Source organism: Trichechus manatus, unplaced genomic scaffold (genome assembly GCF_000243295.1).
Source record: "Trichechus manatus latirostris isolate Lorelei unplaced genomic scaffold, TriManLat1.0 scaffold00136, whole genome shotgun sequence".
Taxonomy (NCBI): Eukaryota; Metazoa; Chordata; class Mammalia; order Sirenia; family Trichechidae; genus Trichechus; species Trichechus manatus.
In genome coordinates, this window is record NW_004444072.1 from 417,159 (window position 1) to 432,188 (window position 15,030).

Genomic DNA, 15,030 nt, shown 5'->3' on the forward strand with positions numbered 1-15,030 from the left:
GGAAAAACATTTTGGCTACGACGAATCCGATCAGCGCCTAATCTCTAAGATCTACAAGATACTGCAAAACCTCAACAACAAAAGGACAAACAACCCAATTAAAACATGGGCGAAGGATATGAACAGGCACTTCACCAAAGCAGACACTCAGGTGGCTAACAGACACATGAGGAAATGCTCATGATCATTAGTCATTAGAGAAATGCAAATCAAAACTACAATGAAATACCATCTCACCCCAACAACACTAGCATTAATCCAAAAAACACAAAATAATAAATGTTGGAGAGGTTGTTGAAAGACTGGAACACTTATACACTGTTGGTGGAAATGTAAAATGGTACAACCACTATGGAAATCGATTTGGCGCTTCCTTAAAAAGCTAGAAATAGAAGTACCATACGATCCGGCAATCCCGTTCCTTGGAATATATCCTAGAGAATTAAGAGCCGTCACACAAACATATATATGCACACCCATGTTCACTGCAGCATTGTTCACGATAGCTAAGAGATGGAAACAACCTACGTGCCCATCAATGGACGAATGGATAAACAAATTATGGTATATCCACACAACGGAATACTACGCAACGATAAAGAACAACGATCAATCCGTGAAACATCTTATAACATGGAGGAATCTGGAAGGTATCACGCTGAGTGAACTTAGTCACAAAAGGACAAATATTGTATAAGACCACTATTATAAAAACCCAAGAAAAGGTTTAAACACAGAAGACAACACTCTTTGATGGTTATGAGGGTGGGGAGGGAGAGAGACAGTTATTTACTAACAAGATAGTAGACAAGAATTATCTTAGGTGAAGGAAGGATGGCACATACTACAGGGGAAGTCAGCACAACTGGACTAAACCATAGCTAAGAAATTTCCTGAATACAAGCAAACACGTCAAGGGACAGAGTAGCAGGGGTGGGGGTCTGGGGATCATGCTTTCAGGGGACATCTAGGTCAACTGGCATAACAAAGTTTTTTAAGAAAATGTTCTGCCTCTCACTTTGGTGAGTGATGTCTGGGGTCTTAAAAGCTAGCAAGTGGCCATCTAAGATGCATCAATTGGTCCCAACCCACCTGGAGTAAAGGAGAATGAAGAATACCATGGACACAAGGCAAGTATTAGCTCAAGAGACAGATAGGGCCACATAAACCAGAGACTCCATCAGCCTGAGACCAGAAGAACTAGATGGTGCCCAGCTACCACAATGACTGCCCTGACAGGGAAAACAACAGTGCCCCTGATGGAGCAGGAGAAAAGTGGGGTGCAGAACTCAAATTCTAGTAAAAAGACCAGACTTAATCATTTAATTGAGACTGGAAGGACCCTGGAAGATGTAGCCCAAAACTAAAACCAATCCCGAGGCCAACTCTTCAGACAAAGATTAGACTGGACTATTGGACAGAAAATGATACTCGTGAAGAGTGTGCTTCTTAGCTCAAGTAGATACATGAGATTAAATGAGCAGCTCTTGTCCAGAGGTGAGATGACAAGGCAGAGGGTCAGGACCTGGCTGAATGGACACATAAAATCTGAGGTGGAAAGGAAGAGTGTGCTGTCACAGTATAGGGAAAGCAAGTAGGGTCACAAAACAATGCATGTATAAATTTTTGTATGAGAGACTAACTTGAATTGTAAACTTTCACTTAAAGCACAATAAAAAAAAATTTGTTTCAGATCAACAACAGATAATTTTTTAGTGTAAACATGTCCCAAATATTACATGTGACATACTTACACTAAAAAAAATTATCTGAAATTCCAATTTAACTGAGTGTCTTGTATTTTATCTGCCAACCCTACCTTTGGCTTAAACACCATGATGATACGCTACCACTCAGAAATGAAAACCCTGTCTATGGCCTGGACTTCTAAAAATGTCCCTCCCCGTGTAATGGCAGCCAAACGCGGGTGTGGTTCCTTCACACACACATTGAGAAGCTCCTGCTGTGTGATTAGCCCTGAGCTGGGAATAAGCAGTCCTAGTGACAAAGATCAGAGAAACCATAAATCTTTCAGCCTTATTGGTCACTTGTTTCTCAGTGTGAACAAATTAACCAGATTCTTTAAGGGTAGATTTGCATAGAAGGGAAAGGAGAGACTATGCTCAGCCACATCTGGGAGAGGTGGGGAAGGAAGAGTGAAGAGAAAGGAAGGAAAGCAAGGTGGGCAGAGGGTACCCCCAAGGTGAGGAAAGGGAACAGACAGGTAAGCCAAAAGTGTGAAAGAAAAAATCACCTTTTGGCCAGGAACTAAACCTTGTTGCCTGGCAACATAAAAAGGGCTACCCGTGTTGGCAAAAACATCAGTTGCCATAGAATCCACTTGACTTATGGCTACCCTACGCGCGCTCCACAGGATTTTCAATAGCTGATTTTTGGAAGTAGGTTGCCAGGCCCTTCTTCCAAAAGTGCCTCTGTGTGGACTCGAATGCCAACCTTTAAGTTAGCAGCTGAGCGCGTTAACCATTTGTACCACCGAGGGACACCTCTGTTTGTAAAACTGGTAGCAAAAATACATCCTATACTCATTTTCTTCAGCTGAGCAATGAATCACCCTGCCTCTCCTACAGGGATGCCTTGTTGCTTACAGAGGGGAATGGAAGGGGTATCTACATCAATGTGATAATTTTATTAAAATAGCTGACAGTTTTAAAAACTTTAAAAAGACACACAGACTGGGATACAAGGCTGAGCAAGGTTGTGTCTCATCTGTGTGCTGTGGTGGCCGAAAACGCCCAGTGCCTAAGGACGTAACCTATGGCAAGCCTGTCCACGGTGCTGTTAATCCTCTGAAGCTTCTTCAGAGCGTCTGCTGCTGAGGGGCAAGCTAGACATCACTGTGGGGCTGCAGGAGTCCTGGGTTGGTAAAGATTCCACGTACACACTCCTTGAGGAAGTTATCCTCATTGAGCCGTTCCATAAAGCTATCGGAAGAAATTCTGACACCCAGGGAATCACCAAGCCAGCTCACAGGCACGGGGAGAGGTGCAGGCTGACGTCTGCAGGCTGAGAGAGCCGTGGCCTCGGGGAAAGGCCAAATTTTCACCCACTATCTGTGGTTCTCGCCATGCCCATTACCACTAATATGAGCAGTGCTTGTAAAATTCACACCTACTAAACAATTTAGGACAGTCATGTCTACTCAAAAAAAAGAAACATCTGAGGAGCATCATGGTTTCAGAGAGGAACCAAACTCCACAGCCTGCCTCCCCTCTAACCGCTGCCTCCTATGGACAAACTACATCAGCGAGCTGCCGGCAGCACACAGCCCACCAAGCAGCGCAAGCCGAGAAATCAGCCAGGCCCCAGGAAAAGGCAGAGGGGACAAAGAAAAGGGAATTGTCCATGAGAAACCTCCCATCTGACAAGGTACTGGGGTGGCGAGGGCTCTAGCTTAATACTGCCTGGCTGAGACAGTGCTGACAACCAGTCCCTCATCCCCATTCCTGGCTTCCTGCCACCTGCCAGGCAGGAAAGGGTTAAGTGCAAGTGGCCCATTGCCCTACCAGAAGAGAAAACCTCAAGGTCTGCAAGAGTTACCTCTACCTACTTCACCCCAAGCAGAGGAAGACGCCTGAGGCTGAGCCAGCCAAGCAGGAGGTGGAGCCAGATCTAAACAGGGGAGGATTCTTCCGACTGGAGGCTGAAGACCAACTCTAGGGAGCACTCCACCTCTCTCCCTACTGACCCCAGCTTAATTCAAGATTCTGTTGGGTTGGTGGGTGCCATTGTGTCAATTCCGCCTCATAGTGACCCCATGTGACAGAGCAGAACAGCCCCACAGGGTTTTCTTGGCTGTAATCTTTACAGAAGCAGATCTCCAGGTCTTTTTCCCACAGAGCTGGGTGGGTTTGAACAGCCAATGTTTTGTCAGCAGCTGAGCGCTTTACCATTATGCCATCAGGGCTCCTTATTCAAGATTCTAGGCTTCCAAAATGCAGCTGCTTCCTCCCCAGAAGCCCTAACCAGGACTGTAAGCCACAACGAGGTCTTCCAGGCAACAGAGAGTTAAGAGTACATTCTGCTTTCTTGCCATAAATCACCAGGAACTCTGCTTTGGAATAGGTGCCCCGTCACTCTGCAATTGCCCTTACCTTGGGCAGCAGCAATGACGCAGTTCCCAAGAACTGGCCTGAGGTCACCCACAGGGATCGTGGCCAGGGCCACATGAATGGACATCAATAACTCAATCTCCCCATGCAAAGTCCTCCAGTGAAAACTGCCATACAGGCACGGCGGGTGAGTGGCTCAGCAGAAATGAAAGTGACCAGGAAAAAGGGAGGCATGACAAACTTGGATAAATGTCACAAGAGAACTGGGACAGAGCGCCATGAGGGGAAGGCGTTTCAAAGGGCCCCGAATTACTCCGAACGAGAGCCTCTCAGTTACCCAGCACAGAAAACGGGACATGTATATAAATAACTGTACAGATAAGTTCAAAAACTTCCTGCAGCCCTACAAATCCATAATTTTTCTTACCTGCTCTCCTCAGATGCGTCAGAGTGTACTTCAAGATTTCATGTCGTCACTAAATGCTGACTAAGTGCCAGGTGCCAGTCAGGAGCTAGAACCAGGTAGACCAGAGTTTAAATCTTAGCTCCTCTCCTTACAAGCTCTGTGGTGTCTGGGGCACAGTATTTTACCTTCCCAAGCCTCAGTAAGGGCCGGATTAAGGCATGTGAGGGCCCTAAACACCGATAATCTGTGGTGCCCCCTCCTCTGTTTACTCACCCATTCAAACAGGATATGTGAGTTATATATATACATGTAGATATACATATATATATATGTGTGTGTGTGTGTGTGTGTGTGTGTCTTAGCCATCCATGACGTAACCTCTTTTTAAATGCAACTATAATATTAGCGACTGAACCCAAGAGTGGCATATGCCATTTTAGCAGGAGGAGACAAACTGGATTATAAAATCTTTAGTGGATGCAGGGTACCAAAATTTTTACTATATACCCCACTTTCTACAGAAGAATAGTCCACATATTCTACAACAAAGAAAATGAGTCAGTGAACTTAGTTGTTTCAACAATCAACGTAAAATTCTGTTGCTCTCCCACAATGAAAAATTGACTTTCACCAATTTTGCTTTAAACAGCTCATACTTCAATTTTGATGCTTGTTTTGTAATAAATGCTAAAATTATAAATGAACAAATGAAAAGATGCCATAAAAGAAATTTTAATGATCAGAAAACAAGTATTACAAGAAATTACTATATTTTTAGACAAGTCTTTCATCTCTTTCATTTCTAACATGTTATAATTAAAATCATTTCTTTCTATTCGTCGCTCTGACAAATTCTTCAGTGATTTCACATATACAGAGTAACACTGTATCCCACACAACAGATAAAAAACAAAATGCACTTGATACGCAAATTAAAGCTTTTCATCTTAGATAAATATTAACATTTCCAGTATAATAATATTATTACATTATTACCCACGTTAGTATTATATTAAATGTATGCTAGATTGCATCCATGTGTATGTCAAAGATATTCTTAAAGTTACAAATATTATTGTTTACAAAACTTAATACATAACTCTGCACACAAATGCAATACAGTGAAAAAGTAACTTGAATGAATTCATTGCAATGGTCAGCTTATTTGAGTTCCTTCACTTTTGCACGTCATCTGGGACTGGAGTTTCCATTGGTTGTCTACCAGGATGTGCGTTTGTATCATGACAAACAGCATTGCTGGCCCTCTTGGTCAGAGATGCTGGATCAGCAGATGTGGATGAAAATGGATCAGAGAACTGTTATCTATTAATATAATCTGCCCTTGCCCAGTAATCACTCATGTTGGATCCAGTTGCATACTGGGTGAATGTAGCAAGAATTAGACTTGACAACCCACCTCCACCTCTTATTTATTAGAAAGAAATAATATACTCCCAAGAGACCCACCAAGATAAGGAGTTTCAATGACAAAGGAGACAGATCATCAACGAAGGTGTTGAAGTGGTAGGGGCCTCATAGCTTAAATAACCTTGCACGTGGGTGCCCTCATGACCTGAGTGAGTTTTAATTCTGGCCGGCACATTCTCACGCACTGGAGCTGGTATCAATTTCATTTAGTGCTCTGCCAGTTCCCTTCTACCGCGGTACTCGCTTTTCCTTGTATCCTGTCTGCTTGGCATCTATGGGTGTTTGCTTTGGACAACTGGTGCCCCCCGCCCCGTTTTGTTGATGCCCTAAGCACATGCTTACCTTGCTCACTGGGTAATCCATCCCTGGCTTGAGTTATTATCCCCTTCAGTATGATGTGCATAATAATGCTGCCTTGTAGCCTTGCTGTTAGGATTATATAAGATAACGTACATAAAAGACCTACTACTACAGACCCCACCAAAAGACACCCACTGTCATCGAGTCGATTCCAACTCATAGCGACCTTATAGGACAGAGTAGAACTGCCCTATAGGGTTTCCAAAGCTGTAAATCTTTATGAAAGCAGACTGCCCCATCTTTCTCCACGGAATAGCTAGTGGGTTTAAACCGCCAACCTTTTGGTTAGCAGCTGAGCTCTTTAATCACTGCATCACCAGGGCTCCCTACAACAGACTTAGTATATGCTCAGTAAATGATGACTGTGGGTAGTCACTTGAATAATAGGCTCGACCCTCTCTAAGCCTGTTTCCAATCCTGCAAATTTTTGTTTAAAAAAGGAGCTTCCTCGTGCATGCAAAGGGCATGCAAAGGGCACACAGCTAGTGTTAAAATCACTCTCCTCCAGCCTTAACCTGTGACCCTCAGCTCTCCCCACATTCTCTTGCAGTAAACTCCCTTCCATATCTTTGACTCCCAACTCCTCCCTGCCAACCTCCCCTGCATTCTAGCCAATGACATTCCTGATGACCGAGGCCCCCAGTTCCTTCAACTTTGTAACAGACTGAAGAGTGAACTTGCCACCTTCCTCCATAGTTGGAGCTCCACATTCTCAATGTCTCATTGGCTGCTCACCCTCCCCAGCTGAAAACCGTAGCACTCCCTACAACTCCATCTCTACAGCTAATTAACCACTAAGTTGGGCACAGTGTCCCAGAACACCAGAAATGTTTACATAAAGGCCCAATAGTCCTGGGGCTCTAAGACTAGTCTCCTCATGTGTAATAAGGGAACAAAAGGGAAAATAAATGACATCCTCTACACAGAGCAGTAAGCACAGTGACTATACATAGTTTGCACTCAAAGAGTGGTGCTGCTGTTAATACTGCTGACTGGGAAGAAGGGAGGCGTAAGGAACTCGGAGGAACGTCCCAGGAGAACCGCGACAGAGCACCAGGAGAGGAAGAAGTTTCACAGGGCCTCAACTTACTCAGGACACACAGATAAATAACCGTACAGATGAGCTCAAAAATCTTTCTATAGCCCTATAAGCAGATAATTTTTCCTACCTGTTTTCCTCAGATGGCATCAATGCTTTATCGACTTCAACACTGCATAAGCCCTTACTCAAGAGCCCACAGAGGTTGCTTTCTGGCTTCTCAACCAAGTCTGAAAGCCAGGCTGAGGCTGTAAGGCCCCTCCCTCATCTGGCCACACCACCGCTTCCCCGTCTGGTCCTTACAGCTTCCTAGGCCTCCCTTTCCCCAACCCTGAGGCTGACTACTCACTGGAATTTTGCATCCACACTAGCTTCTCCCTCAGATCTCTGCTGTTTTTTCCATCCAGACTCCCTCCTGTGCTTTGGGGCTCAGGATCACCCTTCCCCATGGACCTTCCTGGCGGCAAACCTCCCAGCACACACACAGTGCCCTTGACTCCACTGGCTTCTTTCACACATCATCTATACCCTGTGCTGTGTGGTTTAGTGTTCAAACACATGAGCTTCCTACTTGGCGGGTATTTACCTTTGCCATAAAACCACCTTCCTTCCACATGTGTAGACAGTGCTCCTGCAGGGTACAGACCACACTGCATGCCCACCATGGCCAACTCACATAAAGAGGAGATGCTCAGGAAATAACCTCGAGATGCCTGCATTTGTCATGGTGCTAGCCCACACTCATTGTCCCACAGTATCACTCTACTTCTCCTATGGAAGGGAAACACACACATACATACTTCAATCTAGATCAGTAACATGAAGATTCCACTTTGGCCCAAAACTTCCCATCCCACACACTTTTACAAGACTGCTAAAAGGGACTCAGCTCCACAGGACAGGATCTTGGTCTGTCCTGTTCTCCGATGTATCCCAACTGCCTAAAACAGTGGCTGACACTTTCTAGGTGCCCAGTAAATATTTGCTGAATGAAAGAATAAAGAAATTAGAGGGGAAAAAATCACTGGACAAGTAAATACAGTAACAACTCCATATCTGATAAATCCTTGAGTTTATGGCCCACCTTTGCAGACCCAGGGCCTCTCACTCTCCATTTATAGAAGGTCCTCAGCAAACAAATTCAACATCCAGAATTTCCCAACAAACAAAGACTATCACACTCTGTTCCTTTATGAAGAACACAGGAACGTCAAGGACTTATTTGTTTATGCTGCTGGTAACCGGATTCCCCATCCATTCAAGACCCTCACATATTATCTGTTCGGGCTTAAGGAATGTTTTTGATTAGTCAAAGGGCAAGCCAGCTACTCCTTCTTCATCATTTTCTGCTCCTCTGGCAGATTTTATCCTCACAAGCAACTCAGTATGCACTCAGCCTGTCTCGGGTTACCCTCTGCCCTCACGATCTCTCCTCCTTACATATCCCCCCTCCCCACCCGTAGAGGTCTGTCTTCTTCTTCTGCCCCTCCCACAGGTTTTTTGCCATGGTTGGCTGGTTGGTTGTTTTTAAGAAGGCAGCATAGATGCACAATGTTGGATAGAAAAAGAAAAATCTGGAATAAAAACCTACATGTCTTTTCTATGATCCAAATACTTTACATGTATTAACTTATTTAATCACCTGGTAAACTGGAAAAAAAATGGCTATTAATACTTTGCAGGTACTTTGTAGGTGGAGTTTATTTTTACCTACCCATTGAATTGGGACTGGTTCATGTGACTTACTCTAGCCAATAATACATTAAGAAACATAACACGGGCAGAGGCTTGAAAAGGGCTTTCCCTCCCCACACACCATGTGAAGCAGCCCAGGCTAGCATGTCGGATGTTGAGACACATGGGGCCCAGTCACCCCTGCCACCCCAGCTGACAACCAGCCAACCGCCTGACACATGAGGCCATCCGAGGGCAGCCAGCCCCCAGCCACGCTGCCAACTGATTGTACAAGCATGACTGACCCCAGCTGAGATCAGCTGAGTCTGGCCAAGCTCAGAAAACCTGCCCAGAAAAATTGTCAGCTAAATACACGTGTTAAGCCACTAAGTTCTGGGGCGTTTGTTTCACAGCAAAAGCTGATGCACAACCCCATTTTATAGATGAAGGAATTGAGGCACTGAGACTAAGTAATCTGCCAAAGGTCCCACAGTTATTAAGAGCTGAGCTGGGATTCAAAGCCAGCAGTCTGTCTCCAGAAGCCAAGTCTTACCAGCTGTCCTACAGCTAAGTCACTCTGCAAGTTTCAAACATCTCCCCACCCTCCTACTTCTCCAAAGGAGGTTAAATGCAGGACATGGACTTACAGGGCCACATGAACACATGCAGCACTGGATAACCCTCATTATTTTGCATTTATGCATTTTGCCCTTCAGGTTTGCAAAAAGTGCTCTGCTCTCTTCTTATACATTCCAACCATTTAAAAATAACAAAGGTTGGGACTGGTAACGATAAAATGACAGGTCCAAGGCCACTGTCAAGATCTGGGTAGAACTCAGGGAGCCAAGTAAGCAAGAAACCCTCTGTCATTCAAGTGTACTAAGTCACATGGGCTCCACCCCCTTGTCAAACTGTTCCCCTGCCACACACTGAAGGCCAGATGGGCTGGCAGATATGTCAGAGCAGCTTTAAAAACAAGCTCTGGCCCACGGACAAAAACCCTCAAATAAATCAAAGCCAGTTCCCTGTCCCTGCCCTGCCCAATTAAAAAAAAAAATTAAATGTCATGTTCTGACTCCTCTTGGCAGAATTTGAGCAAGCTGGACTTGGTTTCCAAGAACACTGGGTTAGATCTGACTCACTGGCAAGAAAAAGAGTTGACATCAGAAGCAATAAAGTGAATGCAAATTTTGGATGAGTAGATACCATTTCCACTGGCCCAACAGTTAAAATCTTTGTAAATTCTTTACAGAAAACCAAGCTATAAGGCAGGCTTCTCGCTCTGTTGCTCCATTGAGATTCTGGATGGGCAAAGATGAGCATCCCAGATACAGCATAAAACCTTGGCTACAGCGTAACTTTTTTTAAGCATTTATCGAAACCCATAGGTCTGTGAAACACAGAGTAACCCCTAATATAAATTATGGACGCTACTTGATCATGAGGCCTCAATATTGGTTCATCAGTTGAAACAAACGTACACAGGAACATAAGATGTCAATAGGAGAAGTGATGAGAAGGAGGGAGGGGAGTGCGTGGCAATTCTCTGTACTTTCTACACAATTTCTCCATAAACCTAAAACCACTCTAAAAAATAGATTCTGTTAACATGCAAACAAATACAAAAAAGACTAGACTTAACTGAAGGTGAGGGGCCTTATTTTTTTCTTTTTGTCTATTTTCTAAATTTTCTAAAACAGATTTTTCTTAATGAGGCTGAAACCTGAGCTTGTGCAGGGATTACATCATCAAACATGTCATCTCATATATGTCTTCACAATGACCTCACAAGGTAGCCCAGGCTGGTCCCACGGCTGTCACTGTTTCACAGACAGCGATGTCGAGGCTCTGAGAACGCAATGCCTCGCTCACCATACCTACTTGAAGGAAATGCTTTGAAGGAATCTTTCAGAGACCATCCCTGCTATACACAGTCAGAAGGGTTTGTAAATATAAAAAGGAAGAGGGTGGGATAAGACCACAGGAAGAAAACAGGAAGCTCCGCTTGGCAGCAGCTGGAGATAAATGCTGCCCCCCGGCTGCATGGAGAAGACCAGAGAGGAACAATGGCACACAAACAAGCTCATTCATCTGGCCCAAGCCCAATGCCCCACCATCCACAGCGCTAAAATGGAAAGCAATGCTCAGCCTTGTTCCTCTGAACAGCCTTCCAGTTCCTCAGCTTTAGACCAACAAAGTCCCTTGGGGCTGAGGGGTAGGGGCCACTCTGGACCTTCCACCGCAGGCCCTTCCTAACCCCGCTGCAAGACGGCAAGAGGTTACAGGGAGGGTTCAAATGCATAAAACTGGGCAGGCTGCCCTCCACCTGAATCTTGGGCACCACTAGTTGAGCATGAGTCAGTCATCCCCAGGATCTGGGTATTGCCTAATCAGACCCCATGACTCAGTGGCTTGCCCATGGGACTCAGTAATTGTCATGATCATTGTCCTCGCCAGCCAAGAGAAGGGATGAGAGGAAGGAGAGATGCCACAATCCAGCTTCCGGCAGATTGGGAGCTCCCCAACCCAGTTCCCTCTAACCTCAGTTGCCTCTTTTCCCATCAAACAGGATTGGGATGCAGGAAAGAAGGGAGTGGTGTGACACCTATGCCAGTATGCGTCACAGGCAGTCTGGGACCCACCCACCAAAGGAAATTTGAATGAACCCAAATCGTGTTCTCAACACTCTGCTCAGCTAGTTACAAGGCAGGAAACAAGTTATGGGCAAAGAGGCAGTGGACAGGAGAAGCCCCATCTTTATGGAGCCTTGCTTACTTTAAGCAAGTGAACTGTAACAGGACAGATGGTGAGAAGTGCTATGAAGCAAAAGTAAAGCAGGAAGAGGAGGACTGGTGTGGCAGAGTTGGTGAGCGGCGAGTTACACCTGTAAATACATTAGCCCAGGAAGGCCTCATTGGTAAAGTAGCTTCTGAGCAGAAATCTAGAGAAGAGGGCATGGATCATGCCAATATCTGGGTTAAGAGGATGCCAAACGGAGGGAACAGCAAGTTGAAAGGCACTGAGGGGGAGCACATCTGACCAACACAAGCCGAAGGAGACCACCACCCATCAGCTGGGGCCCGCGGCCAGAACCAGAGGGCCAACCTCAAGAGGCCATTATTCCGGCCCCCTGACCAAAAGGTCCCTTAGCCAGGTTTTCCAGAGACCTGGGCTCAGGGGACACAGTAGGGGAGCCACCAGTCTTAGTGGGACTGCCGCCACTCTAAGAGAAGCCTTTAACTGACCATTCTGACATCATCTTGCAGCGCGAGGCACGTGAGATGTTCTTAATAGGTAATTGCTGGATAAAAAGAATGAATCCTCAGCAAAGGACAATAAATTCAAGTGTTTAAGGTTTTCAGAAAAGGAGGTTTCATAACTTCCTCAGGATTTTGCCAATGTCTAAGTTAAATTATCCAGAAATTTCTCCTTAAATCTAACCCAAATCCTTCATACTGCAATTCCAGGTCAAGAATACTACTACCCCAGGCTACGGAGGGTGGGACACATCCCCGGACTTGGCGGAGCATGGGTACTTTGAAGCGAGCTACCTCAGGGTTCTCTGGTCTCCTCAGAGTACCTTTTGGAGAAGAATTTCTTCTCCTTGGGAACCCAGAGTCCAGGATGGGGCCCAGCGGGAGCAGCTGCTTGGGCTTGCAGGAAACCAACAAATCATTGGGACTTTGATTGTACGGCCCAATTTACCAGAGAAGAGGGAAGGGTTTCAGGTAGCCGTCTGTCTAGGAGGAAACAGAATATAACTGGCAGGTTCCAACCAGAAACTCTGGCTCAGGGTTCCGAGTGCAAAACCCAAAAACACAGGTAGGATCTTAGAATTGCTACAGAATCAAGCGGATCCCTTTCTGGGAACTTTGAGAGGTGCACAGAGGCAGGGAAAAGACGAGGAATGGCAAAGTCCTGGCCCCTCATCCTCTACGGGTCTGATCTTAATATGGTCCAACCACCACCTGTCTGTCAGTCCATTGCACTGTGGTGGCTTGCATGTTGCTATGATCCTAGAAGCTATGCCACTGGTATTTCAAATATCAGCAGGGTCAGCCATGGTGAACAGGTTTCACTGGAGCTTTCAGACTAAGACAGACTAGGAAGAAAGGCCTGGTGATCTACTTCCAAAAATTAGCCAATGAAAACCCTACGGTTCACTACAGAATATGCCCGATATAGTGCTAGAAGATGAGCCCCCTAGGCTGGTAGGCATTCAAAATACACAGAGGCCACAATAGACTCGAGCACACCAACGATTTGAAGGTGGCGCAGGACTGGACAACCTTTCATTCTGTTGTACGTGGGGATGCCATGAGTTGGAGTCAACTTGATGACAACTACAACTAACAACAAACTTACCAAGGGTTCACCCTACCACCATCTCCCCACAGTGCCCAGCAACATGCTGTGCACACAGTAGGCGCTCAAATACTTATTGATTCACTAAAGATCTTCTTACAAGTGGAGACTTCAGAGGCAGCCTCTTCCATCAAGTTATAAACGCACAAGAGGGAGAAGACCCAATCATTTGTCAGTGAACTACAACTTGAGTCAACTGCTTAGAGCTTCTTGGGAAATCCAGGCTCTTCTTTCAAGACACACTACAGAAGCAGAACGGGTAGGTGAATCACGCTGAAGACACTGGGTCGGGAAGCCCGACTGGGCTGAGGTCTGTGAAAAGTCCCCAGCCCAGGGCCTGACACACAGCAGGTGCTTGGTAAGTCTGGGGTGGGGGTGGGGGGGTAGTCTTTCCCTTCCCCATTCACAGGGCCTGGCTATCAAGAGGTGGGGAGGGGACACAATCGGCACATCGAGTCACATCAGGGCAGCCAAGAGAAGACACTCTGAAACCAGACCTAGTTTCCAAGCAGCCCCCAGCAACTGCCTGACCACAGCTCCCCTGAACACTGAGAAAAGGGCAGGGACGAGCACCCCCAGCAGGGCATCCCCTCACCCTTTCCACTGCTACCTCCATTCTGGTTTCAGTTCCTCAGCTGCTTATTTGGGTTCTCACGACAAAAGAACCAATATTTAAAAGAAAAAAAAAAACAGTTGCCGTGGAGTCAATTCCAACTCATGGCAACCCCATGTGTGTCAGAATAGAACTGTGCTCCACAGGGTTTTCAAGGGCTAACAACACAATTTTTCAGGAAGTAAATCACCAGGCCTTTCTTCCGAGGGGCCTCTGGGTGGGCTCGAACCTCCAACCTTTAGGTTAATAGCTGAGCGTGTTAACAGTGTGCACCACCCATTAATCTCAAACAGTAAGGAGAATGCAAGGAAGGAAGCAAGTATTCCTCCTGCTTCCTGACCGATGATCATTAGGAGTGGGAAAAGGAATTAAGTCTGATGTTCTGGACACATTCACATGTTGGTGTAAGCTGCCCCAGCTCCCTGGGAACTGGACCCAGGCACCAACTCAGGTGACAAGGCAGTGCCCACTCACAGAGCTATACACATGCCAGGACTCACGTTCTATTAACAGTACCAAGAGCTGGAATGAAGGCTAACTGTGGGGGAAGGAAAAGGAACACGGCTGACTTCAAACACAGCTGTTGACGAAGTCATGGCTATTTCCCATTGCACAAAAGCTGCACTTCTAACCTCCAGCAGAAGATACAGAATCAAAAGGTGCACCCAAAATGCTGGTGGGCGGTGGGTAACTGCAGGGGAGATGGTATGGAGGCTACCTTACCTGCCGCGCCACCTTCCGCGCCTCCCAGTAGGGCTTTGAGTCTTCCACAGCTTTACCAATTTTCTTCACCAGTTCATCTAGTTTCACCGTTGCTTCAACCAGAACAGAGCGGAACTTCTGGCGAGCGTCCTGCAGCCAGGGGAAATCGAGGAAACAGCTCAGTCTTAAGAAGGAATCTGAAAACACCTGCTTTACCTAACCAAGAACACCAACGAGGGATTTTACCCAACATATACCACCAGCTGCCACAGAGCTGATCCCAACTCATGGCGACCCTGCGTGCGTCAGAGTAGAATTGTGCTCCATAGGGTTTTCAATGGCTGATTTTTTGGAAGTAGGTAAAAAACAGGCC

At 45.9% G+C, this 15,030-nt stretch overlaps 1 protein-coding gene across 3 annotated transcripts in view; it reads right to left on the minus strand.

Moving 5' to 3' along the window:
- The window catches only part of SH3BP5 (SH3 domain binding protein 5), an 81,658-nt gene that overhangs the window by 37,128 nt on the left and 29,500 nt on the right, over window positions 1–15,030 (minus strand). For all 3 annotated transcript variants that reach the window (XM_023739515.1, XM_004385260.2, XM_023739516.1), the window contains one exon: window positions 14,679–14,807. In XM_023739515.1, coding sequence (XP_023595283.1) covers window positions 14,679–14,807 — 129 coding nt within the window. The remainder of the gene's footprint in view (window positions 1–14,678; window positions 14,808–15,030) is intronic.